The 21,657-nt window shown below is 41.9% G+C and overlaps 1 protein-coding gene across 1 annotated transcript in view; it reads right to left on the reverse strand.

Moving 5' to 3' along the window:
* The window catches only part of CLVS1 (clavesin 1), a 171,238-nt gene that overhangs the window by 24,066 nt on the left and 125,515 nt on the right, over positions 1–21,657 (reverse strand). The window contains exons 4-5 of the mRNA XM_077751815.1: positions 9,076–9,186; positions 5,339–5,574 (exon numbers count right to left, since the gene is read on the reverse strand). Of these exons, the coding sequence (XP_077607941.1) occupies positions 5,339–5,574; positions 9,076–9,186 (347 nt within the window). The remainder of the gene's footprint in view (positions 1–5,338; positions 5,575–9,075; positions 9,187–21,657) is intronic.

Below are 21,657 nucleotides of genomic sequence, written 5' to 3' on the forward strand. Positions count from 1 at the left end.
GAGCAGTGCCCTTCCAGAGGACCCCAGCTGCAGAGCAATGTGCACTTGGATGCCTCCAGCTCCGGGAAAAGGCCCCAGTTCCTTACTCGGGATCCAGGTCTTAGGATAAAATTTACCTAAGGTTTATCACCAGTAATCTTTAAAAAAAACCCAAACCTATGTACATGTGTGTATATATTTCAATACATATATGTGTGTACATGTATATATATATGCAACATATAGTATATATAAATATATATATATATCCCAGCATATGTATATATATATAATATATACATCTATATATTTTGGGTATAACTTCAAAAGTGACTAATCATCCACCAGTAGTTCAAGAGAGGGCGTTTCTGTGTGTGTGTGTGTGTGTGTGTGTGTGTGTGTGTGTGTGTGTGCCTTTTAAATACTATCTATAACTGTTTTAATTATTTTATCAGAGATAAAGGCTACAGCCAGAAAGCAATTAACAAGCGATGCCTAGTAAGTGAAAGAGATATCACAAAACCGATGCACTGATGAAAAGACCACGCACTTGCTGCATGAAGTAGAAACGCCAGGCCACGCCCTCTCCCTTCCTAGAGGGGAAAAGCCCCTGTGGTTGAGGCATATCAGCCCGTGTGAATCAGGGTGCACTCCCGCCTGAGGAGTCTTCATCGTGTGGGACGCAGGGCCAGGAGCCTGGGTCACAGGCGCCACCGCTGAGGCTCTCGAACACACAGACTACTGTCACCTCACTCTGCAACTTCTCTTTATGTGAAATAATAAATTTTCCATATCGTTTAAAGCGGTCCAATCGGAGTTGTACCTTATTTGCAGTCCAAATAATCATAACTATTACAAAGCTGACTTACTGTTACGTGCTGGGCAGTTTTATTAAGCCAGGCTACCTACTTTCCAAGCCTAAAACGTATTCCAGTAGTAAATTAGGTAGGAGGAAACAGAGTGCTTCCGACATACATAGTTCCAAGGACAGAAAGTGACAACTGATGGCCGGGAAGCAAGGAAAGAGACTGATTTGTAAAATGAAAAGCAGAAACAAGAAGTTAAAAATGCAAAACTCAGGATCATTTAGTACCGGAGCAGAGAAGGCTACACACTCAAAAGCCTACAAATGCATCATTTTCTTAAAAGATCAAAATTGAAAGAATCTGTTTAGAAAAATTTCCATCTTAACTAATAATTTTGTAAAGTTTTTCTGCTTGAGGATTGACTGAAACTTTTCTGGAAAAAGAAAAGGGCTAGTTGGAACCACTAATTCACTGAGACGTTTATACATTTTAGATTTTTTAGTCTACACGTGCCAGAGAGCATTGTTCTGAGCCACCGGGAACACAGACGCCACAGTATAAATAGTGACTAGGTTCCAACGACGGTCCACAGAAGCCCAGTGGGAGTTAGGGCGGCAGTGATTGGGACTCCGTGTCTACCCGTTAGAAGGTGGAACGTTATCCTGCAGAACAGACCCAGGTCACCTGGCTTCGACCAAGGAGATACCTCTGAAAACTGTGCTCCTGGGAACACGCTGTCCTGTTAGCTGCCTGCCCATCTCTGGACAATGCAAACTGAGGCTGGCTGGCAGCCTGGGCTGCAGAACAGGTACCATATCCGGTGGGAGGCTGGAAGACACGACCTTTAAGGTCTCCAATTCTGTTTTCAATTTTCCCATGTCCTTCCGAGTTCTGAGGGCTCAGCCACTAGGAATGGCGTCTGTAATTCTGTCCCTGTGATTTTCTCAGTTAGCACAGACTCCATCAGTGAAGCACCTGACCACAGGCCAGTCCCGCAGCTGGGGGCCCCTCCCTGTGTCACTGCTGGTACCAGTCTACCCACTGCCCATCCTGCTGCTGCCTACAGTCCCCAAGCAAAGGCTCAAGGGTGCCACCACTTATGAGAGCAGGAGTGGCCAGGACACCTTGACAGCCACGGTCGGGTAATGAGATGTGTGTACAATTACTCGCTTCTCTGGCTTAGTCTTAGATTTTGACTCTGATATCTTACCTTCTCCAAAACCTGGGTCGGCCATACCCTTGTCCCTGAAGACTTCTCTAAGAGTCCTCCTGGATGAAAGGACATTTCAGCAGGTTCTTATATGTCCTGTATAGAACTTCCTCCATTCTGCATGATGATGTAGTTATTTGTGGGCAATATCTCCCCTATATTATTTGTGGGCAATATCTCCCCTACTAGGCTGTAAGATCCTGTAAGTGAGGGTCTGTGAAATCCAGGAGAAATTAGCTCTCTCTCCATCTAAGAGCTGACAGTTTGGCTGACGCAATTGGACAAGGCCACCAAGGATGGGTTTTGGAAGTAGCAGCTTTCATTCAGTGCTAACTCATTCATATGCAGCAGGGTGTCTCTTGTGTGTCTATTGTGTATTGGACATTGAGTTAGATTCTTGAGGAGGACGTAAGGTGAATAAATGTTATACAAAGGCTTTACCTTCTAGAACTCACTGTCTAATAATGGAGGCTGTCACCTCCTCTGGTCCTCAACATCAACTCTGAGCAGAACTTGGAGTCAGGACATAGCTAGTCGCCTAAAAGAGATGTAACTCCATAACTGATTATCTGGAGAAAGAGTGGCAGATTCCTATTTTATGCCACCTGACTTTGGACATTCCAACAAATCGGAGGGTATGGTGGATTTATCTAAGTCTATAGAGATAAGATAGGGACAAACCGCCAGAAGTGTCATTGTCCCTGCCCATGAAGGAATTAGAGAGAGAAGGCTGGCACTAGAGGTCCAGGTAGAAAGTATGAGGAAAAGCAGACAGTGTGCTTTTATCTTACAGAGGACACGAACACAGAGTGTGCAGCCAGGCTGCCCAGCTCTAAATCCCAGCTTGGCCATTTACTAGCTGTGTGACCTTGGACAGTTGGTTAACCTCTCTGTGTCTGTTTCCTCATTTGTGAAATGGGAAGAGTGATAACACCTTTCTCATACAGTTATGGTGAGGATTTAAAGAGTTAATGCACGTAAAGTGTTCAGAAAGGCGTCAACAGTGTGAGTTGTTACATTATAACCATGCCTGTGCCTTAGCCTGGCCGGAGAGTAGCTCAGAACCTGGGCGGGACAATCTCACCTGTACCAGTAAGGTCAGTTCCTTTACTGCGGACGCACAAAGGCAGCTTCGCAGCTCCCAGGACCAACACTTCCCAGACAATGTCAGCTGTTAACCTGGGGAGGGAGCGAGTTTCCAGGTCCCTCTGGGCTCAGCAGAGAGGCTTCACCAGACATGCGCATGTAATATCCCAGCGGAGCAGGGAATGTGGATACTCCTCCTCCTCTCTTGCTGCAGGACAGCAGTGTAAGCCCAGCTCTCCAGAGGAGGCTCTCACAGCGACACCCCTCCATCCCCAAACACCTCCAGGGTACAACCAGTCTTCATTGCTTCGGTCTTCGCTATGGCCCTCACCCCCCGACTTGAGCTCCCGCATCAGCCTTCTGATGCCGATTAGCCTATATTTCCCTGGGATTCCATGATCCTCATAAAACCCAGACTTACTATGTCATTACATCATCTCTCTGCTCAACTATATCCGGTGAGGAGACACAGATGAAAACAAAACTGACATAGAATTGTCCTGCTAACAGGATGATGATTGGAACTCAATTCGGATCACATCAAGTCTGAAAGGAAGAGTCTGGGGAAAGGACATTTTCACACATGCTGCTGACACGATCCATGAGTGCTGTCATTTATGAAGGCCACCAGGCAGTGTGATCTAAATTGAAAACACGCACACTCTCTGACCCAGCAACTCTGAGGCTCCAAGTTTACCCGAGGAACTTCCTGTGAGAATGAAGGAGGCATATCAGGGACTTTCACTGAGTCTTGTCGTGTGGAATAGAGAAAAAACTCCGATGGGCTACATGCTCATCACTAGGGAAATGGCTAAGCTGTGATGTATTCATGTATTGGAATACTATGCAGCACGAAAAACATGAGATGGGGCCAGATTTACTGGCATAGAAAGATGCACACAGCAGTATGTTACGAGATACACTGTGCTCTGTCCCCCAAATTCGACTGTTGAAGCTCCAACCTCCAGCATCTCAGAATGTGACTATATTTGGAGATGGGGCCTTTAAAAGAGATAATTAAGGTAAAACAAGGTCTTTAGGGTGAATCCTAATCCTATATGACTGGTATCCTTGTAAAAAGAGATTAGGAGGCAGACACAGAGGGAAGTCCATGTGAAGATATGGGGAGAATGCAGGCATCAACAAGCCAAGGAGAGAGGTCCCATAACACACCAACCCTGCCAATATCTTGATCCTGGACTCTGAGCTTCCAGAATTGTGAGAAAACACATTTCTATCGCTTAAGCCACCCAGTTTGTGGTTTGTTGTTGCAGCAGCCCCAGCAAGCTGATACAAAATATTAGATATTTTCTACGGGTGTGGGTAGATGCAGGTAATATCCAGAAAATGGAATGGAAAAGGGTCCACCCTACTCTGATAACAATGGTTACCCTTGGGAAAAGTTGGGATGGAGATTGAAGGTAGTGGTCAAGGAGATTGTAGCCTTAAAAATAAGGTTTTAATTTTTACAATGAGAAAGCACTCACTTTTACATCAATTTAAAAAAAAAAAAAACCCTCTTTCAAGGCACTCCATTAAATACGATACGCAATGCTGCCCCGGATGCAGCATTCTTTAGAGCTTCATTCCATGGCCACTCCCATCCCCCGCCCCTCACACACCTGTTTGCCACAGCAGAATATCCCATCCTTCTGAAGCCTCCGTGCCTCCTTCTATCCCATCTGCCTAGAATGCCTTGTCCTTTTTACGCGTGGGTGGCTGATTTTCATCCTTCAGAACCTAGCTCCAACGTCACCCACTTTATAAATATGTTGACAAAAGTCTTACTCAACGGATTTTCCCGAGCCGCACGTCTCTGTTCTTATTCATGTGTTCCCAGCGCCTATCAGTGCTCATAGGCAAATGCTCAATTTCTAAATGAGCATTTCAAATGTTCTAAATTCACAGATGATAGGGACGTTTTCTGGCAGGTTGTTCTTTCAGCCCAGGGTGTCTCAAAGGCACAAGATTACATTCTGTGTGTGTTAACAGACTCCCTAGCGACAAGCACTATAATCAGGACATGAGCGAGGTCCAGCCTTTAACTGTTTCTTTAATACAACAGAGATAACTAGATTTCTGGGCCAGCCAAGCCCCATTTGCTTTCAATTCTAGGGAAGTCAGCTGAGAATGTATTTCATTTTATGTTATTCAGTTCTGTGCCCATAGAGGTCTTCAATTACTTAATCCACAATAGGCCCAAATCAAAAATGCTTATTGACCCCTGAGTTGGAGGCTCTGACAATGCAGGTCTTACCTCTTCATCGGCTTGGGCGAACATTCTCTCTCCAGATTGGAGGATGTGTGTTTCACATGCATGGCGTTGTAGGAAGTGTGAGTATAGTCATTTTCGTCACTGTAGTCTGGACCAAGTAACGTCCGGGCCCACGTTCCCATGTCATAAGGAGGAAGGGTCCCTCCAAATTCAGAGGGCAAAAACTCAGGGTGGATTAGCTGGTGAAGGCTGTTTAGATTGTTTCCATGCAGGAAAATCTGCAAAGGAAAAAACAACTATCAACAAAAAATCCAAAACGTGTGAGCAACTATTTAGCCTAGACACAATTTAGCAATGACAAATTGGATGCGCTGCTGGTGATCATGGTGTTTAAAGAGGCATTCAATTTTGTGTCTGCAGCTTAATCTTCATAAAATGTTAATTTATTGCTCAGAAAAGGGGCTGAATTAATAGTCCTTTAAAAATGAGGTTTATGAACAAATTGGGTATTATTTGGCCATGGCCCAAATTTACACATACAGTAATCTCCTAATTAGCCCTGATGATAGAAAGGGTAGTGACATGGACCGTGCAAACCCCCAATCATGCTACATGCATCCCCACAGTGCTCTCTTCCTTCCACTCCCCTGAGGGCATCCTGCGCTCTGTACCCTCTCCCCCATCTCTCCATCCTTCCCAGGCCTTCACCAAGTGGCATCTTCTTTCTCACTCTGTCCCGGAGACACCTGCACACTCTGGTTCTTCAAGGCGAACTGTTATTTGCTGACTTCTATTTTTTCTGATCTGTTCATTTATGTCTTACTTCCCCACGGGAAGAGAAGGGTCCTCAGGAAAAGGGGTGATGTTTTCTTACTCTTTTAACACGTTCCTAGCTCCCAGGGTGGTGTGGACATGAGGTAAAGCCTTCTCAATTCTCTTAGTGGACCTGAAAACTGCGGCCTGAGAACTTAGGGTTCCCACACTTCGTGTTGCAAGATCAATGCACGTGAGTCACCCAAGTGTAGGAGCACTGATTATATTCACACAGGTGTACACACGCACACCACAGGTAACCACTCTGCAAGACAAAGGTGACTTCTACAGCATTTAAATATAGCATAATAATATACCATAAAAGTATTATCAATTACGCCGCATACTATATTACAATATCCTTTGTAACAGACACATATACTTACTACCTTGCTCTGATGTATTGATTGTAATTTATGATGTAATGGCAACATTTAAAAAGAAAAGGGACAAGAAGCTAAGTGCCAAGATTCTTCAGAAGAATATGGTAGCACTTCAGAAAACAATGTACATTTTCTGACATGGGATCTCAATTTTAATAAGAATGATTGCTTTTGAAGAAACTCACATGTTCTGGCTTTTGCAAAAACACTTTTCAGGAGGAACTACAGTATTTGAAGCATGGAAAAGCTAGAGCTAAATATTAGCTTCGGTGTTTAGAGCAAATATTTTTACCCACCCACCTAACGCTTCCAGTTATTTTTTTAATTTTTGAATTCTTTATACTTTCAATTTTATTTGTGATATTCATTTTTTTTTGCTTCAAGTTTTTTAAATTAAATTTAACTTCCAGTTACGTATCATATAGTGTAATATTAGTTTCAGGAGAATTTAGCGATTCATCACTTATATACAACCCTCAGGGCTTATCACCAGTACCCTCCTTAATACCCACACCCATTTAACCCCTGTCCCACCCACCTCCCCTCCAGTAACCCTATAGTTAAAAGCCTGTTGGGGTGCTTGGGTGGCTCAGTTGGTTACGCATCCAACTCTTGATTTGGGCTCAGGTCATGATCCCACACTTCATGAGACAGAGCCCTGTGTCTGGCTCTGCATTGACAGTGCAAAGCCTGCTTGGGATTCTCTGTCTCTCTCTCTCTGCCCCTCCCCTGTGCACACGTGCACTCTCTCTCTCTCTCTCTCTCAAAATAAATAAATAAACATTTTAAAAAGGAGTCTGTTTTATAGTTTGCCTCTCACTTCCTCCCCCCCCATCCTCATCTGTTTTATTTCTTAAATCCCACATAGGAGTGAAATCATATGGTATTTGTCTTTCTCTGACTGATTTATTTGGCTTAGCATAATACACTCTAGCTCCATCCATGTCATTGCAGATGGTAACATTCCATTCTTTTTACGGCTGAGAAATATTCCATTGTGTATACACACACACACACATGTACACAATATATGTATTGTATGTACATACACATATATACATTCATTAATCAATGGACATTTGGGCTCTTTCCGTAATGTGGCTATTGTTGATATTGCTGCTATAAACATTGGGGTGCACAAGTCCCTCCGAATCGGTATTTTTGTATCCTTTGGGTAAATACCTAGCAGTGCAATTGGTATACCATAGGGTAGTTCTATTCTTAACTTTTTGAGGAACCTCCATACTGTTTCCCAGAGTGGCCACACCAGTTTGCTTTCCCATCAATAGCCAACACCTGCAGTTGTTAAAGGACAAAGAGTGCTATGGAAACTGCCATCTCTCCTGCAGCACTATGGGATGGAAGAACTCAGCAGATAGGAGGCTGGGTTCTTCACCTGTCAGATTCGGTTCTGTGCCCAGAGTGTCAGAAACTCCCTTCTATGTCCGGACCCTTAGACAGTTTACAAAATGCTTCCGAATGTCCCTGCCTCCCTAGGCTGGTGAGTTTTAGTTCTTAATTCTGTGCTTATTTGGGGACAGGAGAATTTCCCCTCCCATGCCCTGCTGCAGTGTTTCCTAAGGATCTGGAAGCATCTGAGGTCTAGGAGTTAGGGACAATACAGAGTGTGTATGCGGGTGTGTATGTAGGGGAGGTCCCTCATATCATCATTCCCTCCTGAATACTCAGGCTCTTCCCCAGCAGGGGGTTCCCTGGATATAGGGGCATATGTGAGGTGCTGTAAGACTGACCCTGGCCAGATTCCCTTGAGAGGTGGTGCACCTGACCCAGGAGGTAGTTGAAATCAAAAAAGTTTACAAGAATGGGAGCTAAATGGGGAAGAGAATAAAAGTCACCGAGTCTCTACCAGGTCAGTGGCGATATGCTACCTGCTTCATTAAATTACCCAACAGGTCTGTGGTTTCGGGTTTGTTTCCCTGTCTTATAAATGAGGAGACTGAGCTTCAGAGGGAGTGCAGAAGCCATGTTCAGTCTCTCGGCTAATCAGAATGCCATGAAAAACCCCAGCCCTGATCGAAGGTGCTGGCCTCCTAAATGTCATCAGCTGATGCAATTAAGACTTTAAAAGCCTTCTTCCTAAGAGCATTATTATTTCTCGTGAAGAATGCTTTCCCAGCCTCAAAGGTGATGGAGCCAGCAGCTATGACCTGAGAGCCATGGAGAAGAAAAACAAATGGTAAACATTCTTCATCAGGATAATACATTTGCAGGACAAAATGTTAGCTATTAAAATATTCCACGAGCGGGAAGCTGCTTGACCCTGTATCTCCCTCGAGCATTTACAGTAAAACAGGCATCTGGTATTTGCAGCCTTCAAAGTTTCCTTTGGTTTGTCACTGGGACTCTGAAAATAACCCAGTTCTACTAAATTATTGATTAAATCCAGGCCATTTGCAAAATCCAGCTGAGGCTCAAAGGCTCAGGGAGTGCAGAAAACCCACAGTGAAAACTAAGGAGAGAGGGAGAGAGAAAGAGAGAGAAGGGAGCAGAGAAATTGAAAGGAGGGTCCGGCCTGCCCCTCCGCATCCCCCCCCTCCCCCATTGGGTGTTTATTTTCATTACCCGCTTCCTGGTCTTGTCTTTAAGGAATGGCTTGATGAGCGTGTACAGGGCATGGATGTACCAGGGTTGGTTGACAAAATGGACTCCTCCAAAGCGGGCTGGGAAGCTGTCCTGGGGCGGAAAGAGAGAAATGCACACCAGTTAGCACACATTCCAGATTGGACTGGGCCCGCAGGACGGCAGCCCTGGGAACAACCTGCTTCTCCTCTCCGACTGAAGCACCAGCTAACGGCAGGAAAGAAAGAAAGCACACATACTTCCCACTGTTAATGTTTCCCCTATTCTCCTTGCTTCTTTCCTCCCCTTTGACTCCACAACTTAAAAACTGTGCCTACGTGGCAGCCCTGTGTTCCCCAAGTCACAGGGATAGGACCTCCGATGTGGCCCAGGAGCGAGTGTGAACCAGGTGGTGAGGGAGCCGGAATTCTGCCGCGTGTCAGACAAGCCCTGGGCATATACTCACTCTTCTACCCTCATTCTCGGCCCATCAGCCGCAGCCCTTTCCAGGGGCATTATCATGACAGCAGGTAGAACTTTCTGGGTGTAGGAAGGGACTGGAAAAGGATTTCAAAGGGGCTGAAGAGATGGAGCTTTCTGGAATCCACCAGCGTATGACAGCATTCGCTGGCAACTTGTCCACAGATTCCAGAGGTAGTCCCTTCCTTCATCCCAGGCCCCACATAGTAGGGCCCAGGGAGAGGACACTTGTGGATTGATGGGCTAGTTGATTCCCCTAACAGAGAACTCGGACCTCCTCTTCCGCAGATCAATATATTTTGTATAGATCGGGAAATAAGAGCATCTTTTAAATGCTTCCATTTTAGAATACAGATCAGGGCACAGTCTTACCTTTAGAAAAACAGAGAAGCTGTTCTCCATGCTAATTAGACCCACAAAATAAGGGGCCTTGACCATGAAGTCTGAGCTAGTCCCACGGCACCCGCACCAGAGCTCCTGATGCAGAGCTTCCGCAGATTGCACTGCATTCATCTTGACTAATGGAATTAAAAAAGAAAAAAAAGAAGGAACACCCGAAGCTATTTGAATTGCGAAGGGTGCTGCCAGTCCATTTCATGGCAACAAGCATCTTTGTAAAATGTAAGGAAGAAGAGAGGAGAGTGGAAGGAGCCGAGCTGCCCGCTAAGAGCTCTGGTGGCAAGCTGATCCCCGAGGGTGAACGAAATGCCTTTGCCTGGGTCTTTTTTAGTAACAAGGCAAGAGGGTTATTAGCTTTTTTTCAGAGCCCTGGGAGTCCAGGATCCCCGGGGATCGTCCACACCGAGACCTAGTTCCCAGAGTAAGTCCATGAATGTCAACGTAAGGGTTGACATTTTAGAAACTTAAAAATAATGTTTGCCTTTATCTAGACATTTTCCAGAGTACAAAGGAACAGCATATTTTGAAGACAAACCAGGCAATATGATTAAAAGTCTTTGTTTTGGACGGTGTGTATTTCTTACTTGTTTTATTTTTAAAAACTCATTGAAACCACCAGGTAAGGGTGGAGAGGCTGTTTTTATTAAGTTATTCATGTGTCATAATCTCTCATTATTCCAAATCTAACTTTGGACATGTAAAGGATTTTAACAAGGCTGTCTTTTCTCTGTTAGGGTAGTTTGGGATCTAAAAGTTCTTCGGTGCCTTAAAACAATAAGATCATTCCTCAGAGTTTTCCCTTAACAAAAAGTGTTACATGCTAACTTCCCTTGTTTTCGTTCTTCTGAACTTGTTATTCAGAAACAAAACTCAGTATCCCACACCAAGAATGGTTACTGAAGGACCCAATGAAAGCCTATTGCGTTACACATTTTCACGTTAGTAAAGTGGAAGAAAACTGTAAATACTACTCTCAAGGCAGTGGGTAAAATCTCAGAGAAAATATTAGCCTTTTTAAAACATCTAGAGTCTCTAAGCTTTAGTCTATGGAAACTCAATCGTCCAAGACATCAAAGTGGTCTTCTGTTTGTGTCAGAGAAGGTTGAAAGAAAAAACACAGGGCTGAGAGCCAGTCAGTTCTCTCTAGGTTGGCCCTGGCTTCAAGCCTGCCGGCTTCAAGGCATGGGATTTTATTGATCTCATCCAGGTCAGCCAGTAACTATGTGCAGATACATGTCTGTAAAAAATCCTGTGTCTCAGAGGTCTAGGTTTGGGCCAGAGTGGAAACAAGATCGCTTCGCTTCAGGTCTCTCTAGAAAATTCAAACAAAGTCCCCTCTTATCTAATAAAGACGAAGTGCAAATGTTCTGGTATTCTCAAATGTGTCTGACCATGTTATTAATAATGGAATGTGTGTGTGTTGTGCCAGGGGAAGTGTGTGTTTGTGTGTGTATGTGTGTTGTGCCAGGGGAAGACGGGAAGAAAACGTTGGCCAACACAACCCTCTGATAAGCCATGACTATCATTGGTGGTGTTTCCTGACCTCATTAGTAAACCACAGAGAGGGGGAAGCAAACCACAGATAAAGGGAAAATGTCTCCAAAGACCCCAATGGTTCACTACCCATATTGAGTTACATTTCTTAGGGTCTGGACCCATCTCAAGATGGCAGGCCAGGATTCGATGACAGTGTAACACTTTGTCAGAGTTCTTGGTAACTAAAGAATATGTGCTAAGACATACCCTGCATTCAAGAAAATGCTGTTAATTTCTGTACATTTCATGCACCTACCAGTAAAAATATGCATCACCTCAAATGATAAGGATATACGAATTGTAAAATTTGTCCCCGGGTTTATTTTACATTAATGTATTTCCTTATGACAAAAATAACCCATTCTAGAAAAGTCAAAAATAGATTTAAACCATTTTTTAAAAGCTAGAAAATAGAGAAAGACAAGAAAGAAGATGAGACAGATCATGTATTTTCCCACTGCTAAAGACATACTCTTGCTATTTTCTGTCATTTAGGACAGGCTCCATTATAATAACACACAGCCCCTGCTTTTTATCATTGAAAACTATGAAGATTTATTTCTCGCTCACACAGAATCGAATATCCTTGCTGGGTTGGCGGGGAGCCATGCTGGCTTTGCTGTCAGCCAGGGATGCAGCCTTCGCCATCTGGGACAGTGCTGCTTGCCATGGCTGGAAGAATCACACCTTAGATCTTAAGTTTGGCCACCAGAAAGTGACATGCTTCATCTGTCATATGCGATAAGCCAAACACGTGCCTGCCTTCAAAAGGGTCAGGAAGTGGGCTCCTACCATGTGCCTAGTAAGGGAAAGACTAAATTGCCGGTAGACAGCACTGAGGTTACCCATGCTCTGTTCCTTCTTCCCTTCCTTCCTTTCCCTTTTTTCCTTCCTTTTCTTCTTTTCTTCCTTCTTTCCTTTCTTAGTGGGATCATGCTTTTGATATTGGACTTAATAACTATTCATCGATGGCCTGCTTGATGCTGGTGATACAGTATTGAATAATACAAATGTAGCATTCACAGGTGGTGGGGACACAGGCAATGTCAATCAAGTAATGGTTTGTTGAGCATCTTTAGTTCTTCACTGAAGCATCAGTTTGTACCTTGCACCTCTTCAGCTCAGCACATATTGATGAGGGCGAACACATCTTCCAAACTAGTCCTCAAAGCATTCTAACTCCACATTCAAAAAGTGCTACCTCTGAATCTCTGCTACCTAGAATACTGGCTCAACAGCTGACCTGTGAATCTGAGCTCCACTCACTCATGTTCAGGAAGCCCTCTCTGCTCTCTGAATCTGCAGAGTAGGGCTGTTCTCATCCATGTGCCGTGTTTTCCCATATGGGATAACTATTAAAGCATCTCAATTAAAGATAAGGATCTGATATCAGAGAGCATGCAAAGTAGGATCACAAGATAAATGGAGGAGAAGTCAGTGACCAATAAAGTGATGGGGTGATAAGGAATAGGTCTGAACAAACAGGGAAATAGTTTGTATTGTATTGTATTGTATTTTTAAGTGTTTATTTATTTATTTTTGAGAAAGAGAGAGCACAAACGGCAGAAGGGCAGAGAGAGAGGGAGACACAGAATCTGAAGTAGGTTCCAGGCTCTGATCTGTCAGCACAGAGCCTGATGCGGGGCTTCAACTCATGAACTTTGAGATCATGACTTGAGCTGAAGTTGGACACTTAACCTACTGAGTCACCTAGGCAGCCCAAAAAAGACAATATTCTGCTTTCTTATTTCATGTTTCATATTTTAAACAAGTATCCTTTCAATATGTGTAAAGCGTTCTATGCAATAGCAGCAGAATACACTTTCCTTTTAAGTACCCATAGGGGCGCCTGGGTGGCCCAGTCTTGTTAAATGTCTGACTTCAGCTCAGATCACAATCTCGCAGTTCGTGGGTTCGAGTCCTGTGTCGGGCTCTGTGCTGACAGCTCAGAGCCTGAAGCTGCTTCAGATTCTGTGTCTCCCTCTCTCTCTGCCCCTCTCCTGCTCATGCTCTGCCTCTCTCTGTCTCAAAAATAAATAAACATTAAAAAAAATTTAAGTGCCCACAGAATATATATCGAGACAGACTGACCATACCTGGACATTAAAAAAAAACAAACTCAACAATCTTAAAAGAAGTGAAATCACACAGTGAAATCTGTCCATAATGGAATCAAACTGGAAATTTAACAGAAAGTTAACAGGAAAATTTCCAAGCCCTTTGAAACTAAAGAGCACATGTTTAAATAATTCGGGGGTGGGTCAAAGAAGAAGTCTCAAGGGAAATTTAAAAATACAGGGAACTGAAGGGAAATGAAAATACAATGTATCAAAGTTTGTGAAAAAAAGCTAAAGCAGTGCTGACAGGGAAATTTATAGCACTGACTGCATAGATACAAAAAGAGGAAAAATCTTGAGGCAGTAATTAAAGCCCCCACTTTAAGAATGTAGAGGCAGAGTCACCTGGGCTGCTCAGTTTGTTAAGTGCCTGACTTTGGCACAAGTCATTATCTCATGGTTTGTGAGTTCGAGCCCCATATTGGGCTCTGCACTGACAGTGTGGAGCCTGCTCGTAATTCTCTCTTCCTCCCTCTCTCTCTGCCCCTCCCCCACTGTGCGTACTCTCTATTTCTCTCTCTCTCTCTCTCAAAATAAATAAACCTTTAAAAAACAAAGAACATAGAGGAAGAAGAGCAAACCAATGCCAAATCAAGGTTAAGAAAATAAATAATAAAGAGCAGGAATCAATGACACTGAAAATAGAAAAACAATAAAGAACATCAATGAAACAAAGAGCTGATTCTTTGAAAAGGTCAGTAAAATAAACAAACATTTAGCAAGACTGACAAAGAAACAAAGGGACATGTCACAGATTACTAAGGTCAGGAACAAAAGTGCAGATATTGCTGCAGACTCTGCAGACATCAAAAGGATAATCAAGGAATATTGTAAGCAATTATACACATAAATGTGACAACTGAGAAGAAACGGGCCAATTCCCCAGAAAACACTAACTACCACTACTCACCCAGGATGAAATAAGTAATTTGAATAGCGCTTAACTATTAAGAGAATTATTACATTTGTAACTTTAAAAGTTACCCGAACTGTGCTCAGGGTCACTGGAAGATTCTACAAAATTTTCAAAGAAGAGTTAGCACCTATTCTACATCACTTCTTCCGGGAAATAGAAGAGGAGAAAACACTTTCTGATTCATTTATGAAGCTAGTATTACCCAAATACCAAAGTGAAACAAAAATACCACAAAATAAAATTACAGATTTTATTTTAAAAGTATCACAAAATAAAATTGCAGGTCAATATCTTTCATTAATATGATTATAAAAATCCTTAAACAGAATATTAGCAAGCAGAATTTAGCAATATATATAAAGAATTATATACTATGTACAAGTGAGGTTTATACCAGGGATGCAAAGCTGGCTCAATATTTAAAAATTAATTAACTGAATGATTAACCATATTTTCTAGTTTCTATATTTGATGGCTTGCCATCTGAGGACTTGTTGATGAGGAAGGAACTGCCCCTTGGCTGATTCTTAGAGAGAGCAAGAGAGAGCTCCTTTATATGCAGACTACCCAATCCCGCACTCGTACCCCCACCTGCCTCCTTTATTGGACTCTTACACTCTGGGCCACTATTCCTCTGCCCTAATCACTCCCAGGACCAGGGACACCTCCTATACCCAGGAGCCCACGGGAATTATTCAAACTAGCCTAAATCCTAAACCTTCGTACCTTCCTATACCTGCCTTCCTTATTTCTTGCCTTGAAAATCACAGTTAAGACTCTTGCCCAGTTTTCTCCTCACTCTCTCTGCCTCCTGACAAACCGCTGTCTTCCTCTTGTGCCTCTCCCATCATGACATGCCTTGACCCAGTTTCTAGGGATCTGTAACTAGAACAAATTTCTTCCTTCCTGACAGTCATTTCCATGTCTGTGTGTCTCACCATACCTGATTAAAACAAAACCCAGGTGCCCTTACAACAGTAATCCACTGTTTGGGCAGGCCAAAGAGGAAAAATTATACGATCTTATCAAGTGATGTAGAAAAAGAATTTAACAAAATTCAGCACCCATTTGTGATTAAAAAAAAAAAAAACTCCTGGAAAATTTGGACTCTATTTGGAAATAACATGATTATCTACATAGAAAATCCCAAGGAATCTATTAAAAAAAAAAAAAAAACCATCTGACACCAAAAAAGAAAAAATACAACCTTCCTATAACTGAGTTCATTAACATTGCAGGATATAAACTAAACATACAAAGAATCTACATAAAGCCACTGAAATTTAAAATGCAATACTATTTATAATTGGTCCAAAAATGAAATACTTAAACTAAACTATAAATCTAACAAAACATATCCAGGATTTGTATGCTGAAAACTGCACAATGCTGATAAAAGAAATCAAAGAAGATTTAAATGAATGAAGAGACTTATTATATTGTGAACCAAAAGAGAACATACTAAATATGTCAATTCCCCTCAACTTGATAGACAGATCTACAGTATCTATCAGAAGCCAAGTGAGACTTTTTTTCTGTAGACATCAACAGGAATATTCTAAAATTTATATGGAAAGGCACAGACCCTAGAATAGTAAAAACAATTTTGAAAAGAAGGATAAAGTGGAAGAAATTATTTTACCCAAACCAAAGCTTATTAGAGCTGCAATAATCAAGACTGTGTGGTATCAGAGGAGGGGAAAACGCATGGGTCAATGAAGCAGCATAGAGAACTCAGAAATCGATTCACACAAATATGCCCAACTGATTTTTTACTAAAGTACAAAAGCATTTCAACAAAGGAAGAAAGCTTTTCAACACATAGTACTGGAGTAACTGGACTTCCATAAGCATCAATCAATCAATCAATCAATCAATCAATACCTCTCTTAAATTACACACCTCGTATAAAAACTGACTCAAAATGGATCATGGACTTAATGTAAAACACAACTATACAGACTTAGAGAAAGTATTGGGGACAATCTTTAGGATCTCGGACCAGACAGTTTTTAGACTTGACTCCAAAAGCGTGATCCATAAAATGAGAAGAATAATAAATTGGATATCAGCAAAATTTAAGAAGCTGCAAAGGGGGACAAAATATTTGCAAACCACTTATTCACAAAGGAGTAATATATAGGATATATAATACACCTCAATCTCAACAGCAAAAAGGCAAATAATCCAATTAGAACATGGACAAGAGACATGAAGAGACTTTTTCCCCCAAGAAACTATATGGATGTCAAATAAGCACATGAAAATATGTTCCATATCATTAACCATTATTGAAATGCAAGTTAGACTCAATGAGCTATTACGCTATAAACCTATTAGAATGTCTTAAAAAAAACAAGAACACCAAATGCTAGTGAGGACATGGAGAAACTAGATCATTCCTACATTGCTGGCGGGAATGTAAAATAGTACAGTCACTCTGGAAAACATTTTGGCAGTTTTCTGAAACATTAAATATACACCTACCAGATTACCTAAGAATTACACTCTGGAGTATTCATCCCAGAAAAATAAAAACTTATGTCTACACAAAAATTGGTGCATGAATGTTTATAGCAGATTTATTTGTAATAGTCCCAAACTGGAAATAACCTAGATGTCCTTGAGTGAGTGAATGGTTAAGCAAATTAGTACATTAATACCGTGGAACACTACTCAGCAATTAAAAGGAACAATTACTGATACACACAATAATCTGGAAAAACCTCTGGAGAATTTTGCTAAGCGGAAAAAAAACCCATCCCCAAAACTTATATATTGTATGATTCCATTCATACAATTACATTCTTGAAATGACAAAATATAGAAACAACAAATTAGTGGTTACCAGGGGTTAAAGAGCCGGTGAGGGTTGAGGGAAATGGGTGTGGCTATAAAAGAGTACATGAGTGATCTTTGTGGTGATGAAAATGTTCTGTATCTTGACTGTATCAATGTCAGTACCTTGGTTGAGATATTGCGTATAGTGTTGCAAGTCATTACCAGTGGGGCAAACTAAATAAAGGCCATGCAGGATGTCTCTGTATTATCTCTTACAATTGCATGTGAATCTACAATTATTTCAAAATAAAAATTAAAGAATATGATATTTGAATATTTTAGAACTCTCTAAAGTGGAAGTAGCCATCTTTAAAATATAGCAGAAGCATTTCTATGGGTGATTTTTTCTGCCTTACATGGAATGTTAAACAAACAATGGCAAAGTAAATTAAAAGGCACAAGATACATCGTAGGATGTTCCGAGGTGCCCTTCTTTATTTTCTTTGGGAGTCTTGGCCAGTGTTCAGTGATTCCAGCAATCTATCAGAAATGTACTTTATGTTTTAATGGGCACTTCATTTCCACTTCGTTTTCACACTGGCTCTATTCGAGCATCGCTCGGCTGCTTTTTCTTGGGTTTGATTCGGATTTAGGAGCAACGTGACAGAGGCCTAACTATTTCCTCTTTCTTTGACAATCAGATACAGATGTTACTGGCGGCAGTTGGTCAAGTTTCCTGCTGGCTAATGAAGCACTTACTAGTGCCGTCTTCTGAGATTTGTAATGCCTGCAGAAGAACGTATTTCACAATAGGGCTCAAAACACATCTGACCTCAAAATCACATTGCCCTATGAAGCCTGGGGAACTTTGCTCGCAACAACTGCCCTCTCAAACTCTCAACCTTTCTCACCTCTTCTGCTGCCCTTATGTGAAAAGTAAAACAGGGCCACTCAAATCCCCAAATACATGAACTTCCCCCATCTATTGCAATTCCTCTGAAAACCAAATGCAGGAAAGGAAAAGGGACAGATGAGCCCAAGAGCTGTCTCTCATACTTTCTGCCTCCTTCCCTTGAGCAGCTCTGAGTGCTCTTCAGGGCCTTGGCAGACGGAATCCATTCATTCATATAACTGTGCGTATGTAGGTAGGTCTGCAGGAAGTATAAAGACACACGCATGAAGATCGGCTTTATCTATTCAGTTTATGCATGTCCTACTAAGGACACCCATTTCCCACATCAAAGTGTACAGATTAAAACATTTTCAGCAGCATAAATGGGCTTCACTGATGTGAGAGAGCCTTCTAAAAATGCGATATTTCATACTGATGGGTTTTTATTATACCACGTGGTAGTCATTAGTGTGAAAGTCACATATCCACCTATTTGCAAGGAAATGGAGAGCTCATGCCATAGCAGTTACACACCAAATGCTTCATATATATCCGTAGCAAGCACGAAAGAGGAGAGAACATGCTTATTAGCAAGGCCGCTGGTCAATGGCTTCAACTGATTACAGGCGATGGATTTTCTTCCAATATATGCTCCGAGAAGTCATTGTTGACTTCTGAGAAACTGTACTGACCTGGTGTTCTCTTGAGGTCAGGAAGGATTCAGTTGTTTGTTTGTTTTTTAATGTTTTATTTATTTCTGAGAGACAGAGAGCGTGAGCAGGGAAGGGTCAGATAGGGAGGGAGACACAGAATCTGAAGCAGGCTCCAGGCTCCGAGCTGTCAGCACAGGGCCCGACGCGGGGCTCGAACCCACGAACAGTGAGATCATGACCTAAGCCGAAGTAGGACGCTCAACCGACTGAGCCACCCAGGCGCCCCGGGCTCAGTTTTTTTTTTTAATGCAAGTTTAAATCAGGACAGGCTAGAGGATAAAAGGTTGATCTGCAGATCCTGAAACAGATTGGCAGTGCTCCTAACCATAGTAAGCAAAGCTCGCCTTCTGTCAAACTGAGCTTACCAGCAGATCAAGCTCAGAACCCTCTCTGGTTGCAATAGTCCTAAACAACATTCCTTGGCCATCCCTTTCATGTTCAATTCTGTCCACCAGTTCAGCAAGCAGTTATTGGGCCCCTCTTATATGGAAAATGCAGACGTGCAGGGATATAGGAAACATACTCTCTGTCCTCAACCAGCTCATTGTCCAGTGGGAAATGACAATACTTTGAAAGGAAGACACAGAATTCAGAGTTTAGGTTCTGTGCTCTATGGTAGTTCCTTTAAAGCAGAGCTAATAAACAGCTCAGGAAGCCAGAGGTGAAGATCAGGGAAGGCTGGATGTCCTGCAGAGGCCAGATAAAAACGCCTTGTATAAAGAGCTAACAGAAAATACATTGTGACTATGCTTGAGGGTCTTCAAGAGTTTATTTGCCACCAGGAGTCCCTACGTTTTGCTTAGCACTACTATGGTATAAGAGTAAGCTTCAGATGATCTCTGTTTTAAAACATAGGAAAAGGAAGGAAGGAAGGAAGGAAGGAAGGAAGGAAGGAAGGAAGGAAGGAAGGAAGGGAGAAGGAAGGAAGGGAAATAGCTCAAAAATCATCTTGTGGTTCACACCTGTCAAATTTTTGCCAAGATAACAGAAAATGACTATAAATTTAATGACTATCTTGATTACACTGGTATCACCTCATGTCTAGTATGAACGCCTTTAGTAACAAGAAAACTGAGATAATCCCAATTGTCTTTTTAACTTCCTACTTAATCAAGCTCCACATAGAACTGTATCCTTCTTTCACTCTGGCAATCTCATTGCTGCTCAAGTGAGATGAGCTAAAGGGCGACCATGACTGCTACCAGGAGAGGAGCACGGTCACGCTGAGTCTGCAGAGATGAACTCAAGCAATGGAAACTTAAATTTTTTTTTGTTGTTGTTGCCACAAAAATCACTTCCAGCTTTTCTAACCACGGTGCCCTTATATCTGACTATTAAGTAGCAAATACATTGTGGTAAGAACACAATATTTCATCTTCAGGTTTCCCAGGGGGTCCCTAAGTAGTAAACAGATGATTGTTGTTCATTATTTAAAAGCCAATTCATGGAGAAACCCAGGTTGCTTGGATCACTGATTTGCACCGGAAATCAATGCAAGAAGATACAGTATTCTTCATATCATTCAACCTTGCTGTTTAGTGCTTAAACTCACAAAAGTATGGTGTCTCTTAAAGAAAGAAGCATGACGGAAATGACACAGAAATCACTGAAAGCAAAGTTGCCAGCTAATGAGAAGCCTTTAACCACACAAATGTCTGATTTGTGACTAGGGCTGTAGTAAGCAAGGGCACTAAAATGTTAAAAGTCTTAATAAATACAATTTAAGAAAAAATATTAAAATCAATAAAAGTAACTCAATAGGTAAGAATTGGGCATATAGTGTCTATCAGGAGCTTTCATATGTGTTAACTCATGTAACACTCATGACAATATTATATGGATGTTATATATGGATTGTATTATCTATTAAAGTATACCAGTTTTACAAGTGAGGAAGCAAAGCCTTACTTAGGGTAAATACTTGTCCAAGTTCACACATCAAGGAGAGAGTGAATGAGTTTTAATCCAGATCTGTCTGTTCTTATAGTTGATGCCTTTATCCCTCTACTACAGGCTCATTTAAGCTCTTTACATCAGCACAATTTTGACTGTGCATTTTAAGAATGCAGTGCTTACTAATTCAGATAAGATTAATCAGGTCAGTAAGACTAATTCTGTTATTATTAGAATAGAATGGATAGCTGTTCTTAATAAGGACTCTAGAAGTTTTAAAGGTGAAGCTGAATATCCACATATTGATCATGCCTTATTGGGGAATATTGTACTTTTATAGCATAGATATATTTATTTTAACATGGTCTTATTCTGCAGGAGATCTCAGCCCACCAAAACTTTTCTATTGGAGCACATTTCATTTTCTAAACTCTAAATACACCTCATTTCTCCATGTGGAAAATTACCAATAACAGTCAGAATAGCTAAAATCAAAAACACAAAATGGGGCGCCTGGGTGGCTCAGTCGGTTCAGTGTCCAACTTCATCTCAGGGCATCATCTCGTGGTTTGTGGGTTCAAGCCCCACGTTGGGCTCTGTGCTGACAGCTCGGAGCCTGGATCCTGCTTCCGGTTTTTTCTCCCTCTCTCTCTGCCTTTCCCCTGCTTATGATCTGTCTCTTTCTGTCTCTCAAAAATAATAAATAAACGTTCAAAAAAATCACACACGTAAGAAACAAGTGTTGGTGAAGATGTGGAGAAAAGGAACCCTCTTGCACTGTTGGTGGGGATGCAAACTTGTACAGCCACTTTAGAAAACAGTATGGAAGGGCGCCTGGGGGGCTCAGTTGGTTGGGTG

The sequence above is a fragment of the Crocuta crocuta genome, unplaced genomic scaffold, assembly GCF_008692635.1.
Source record: "Crocuta crocuta isolate KB4526 unplaced genomic scaffold, BGI_CrCroc_1.0 scaffold20, whole genome shotgun sequence".
Lineage (NCBI taxonomy): Eukaryota > Metazoa > Chordata > Mammalia > Carnivora > Hyaenidae > Crocuta > Crocuta crocuta.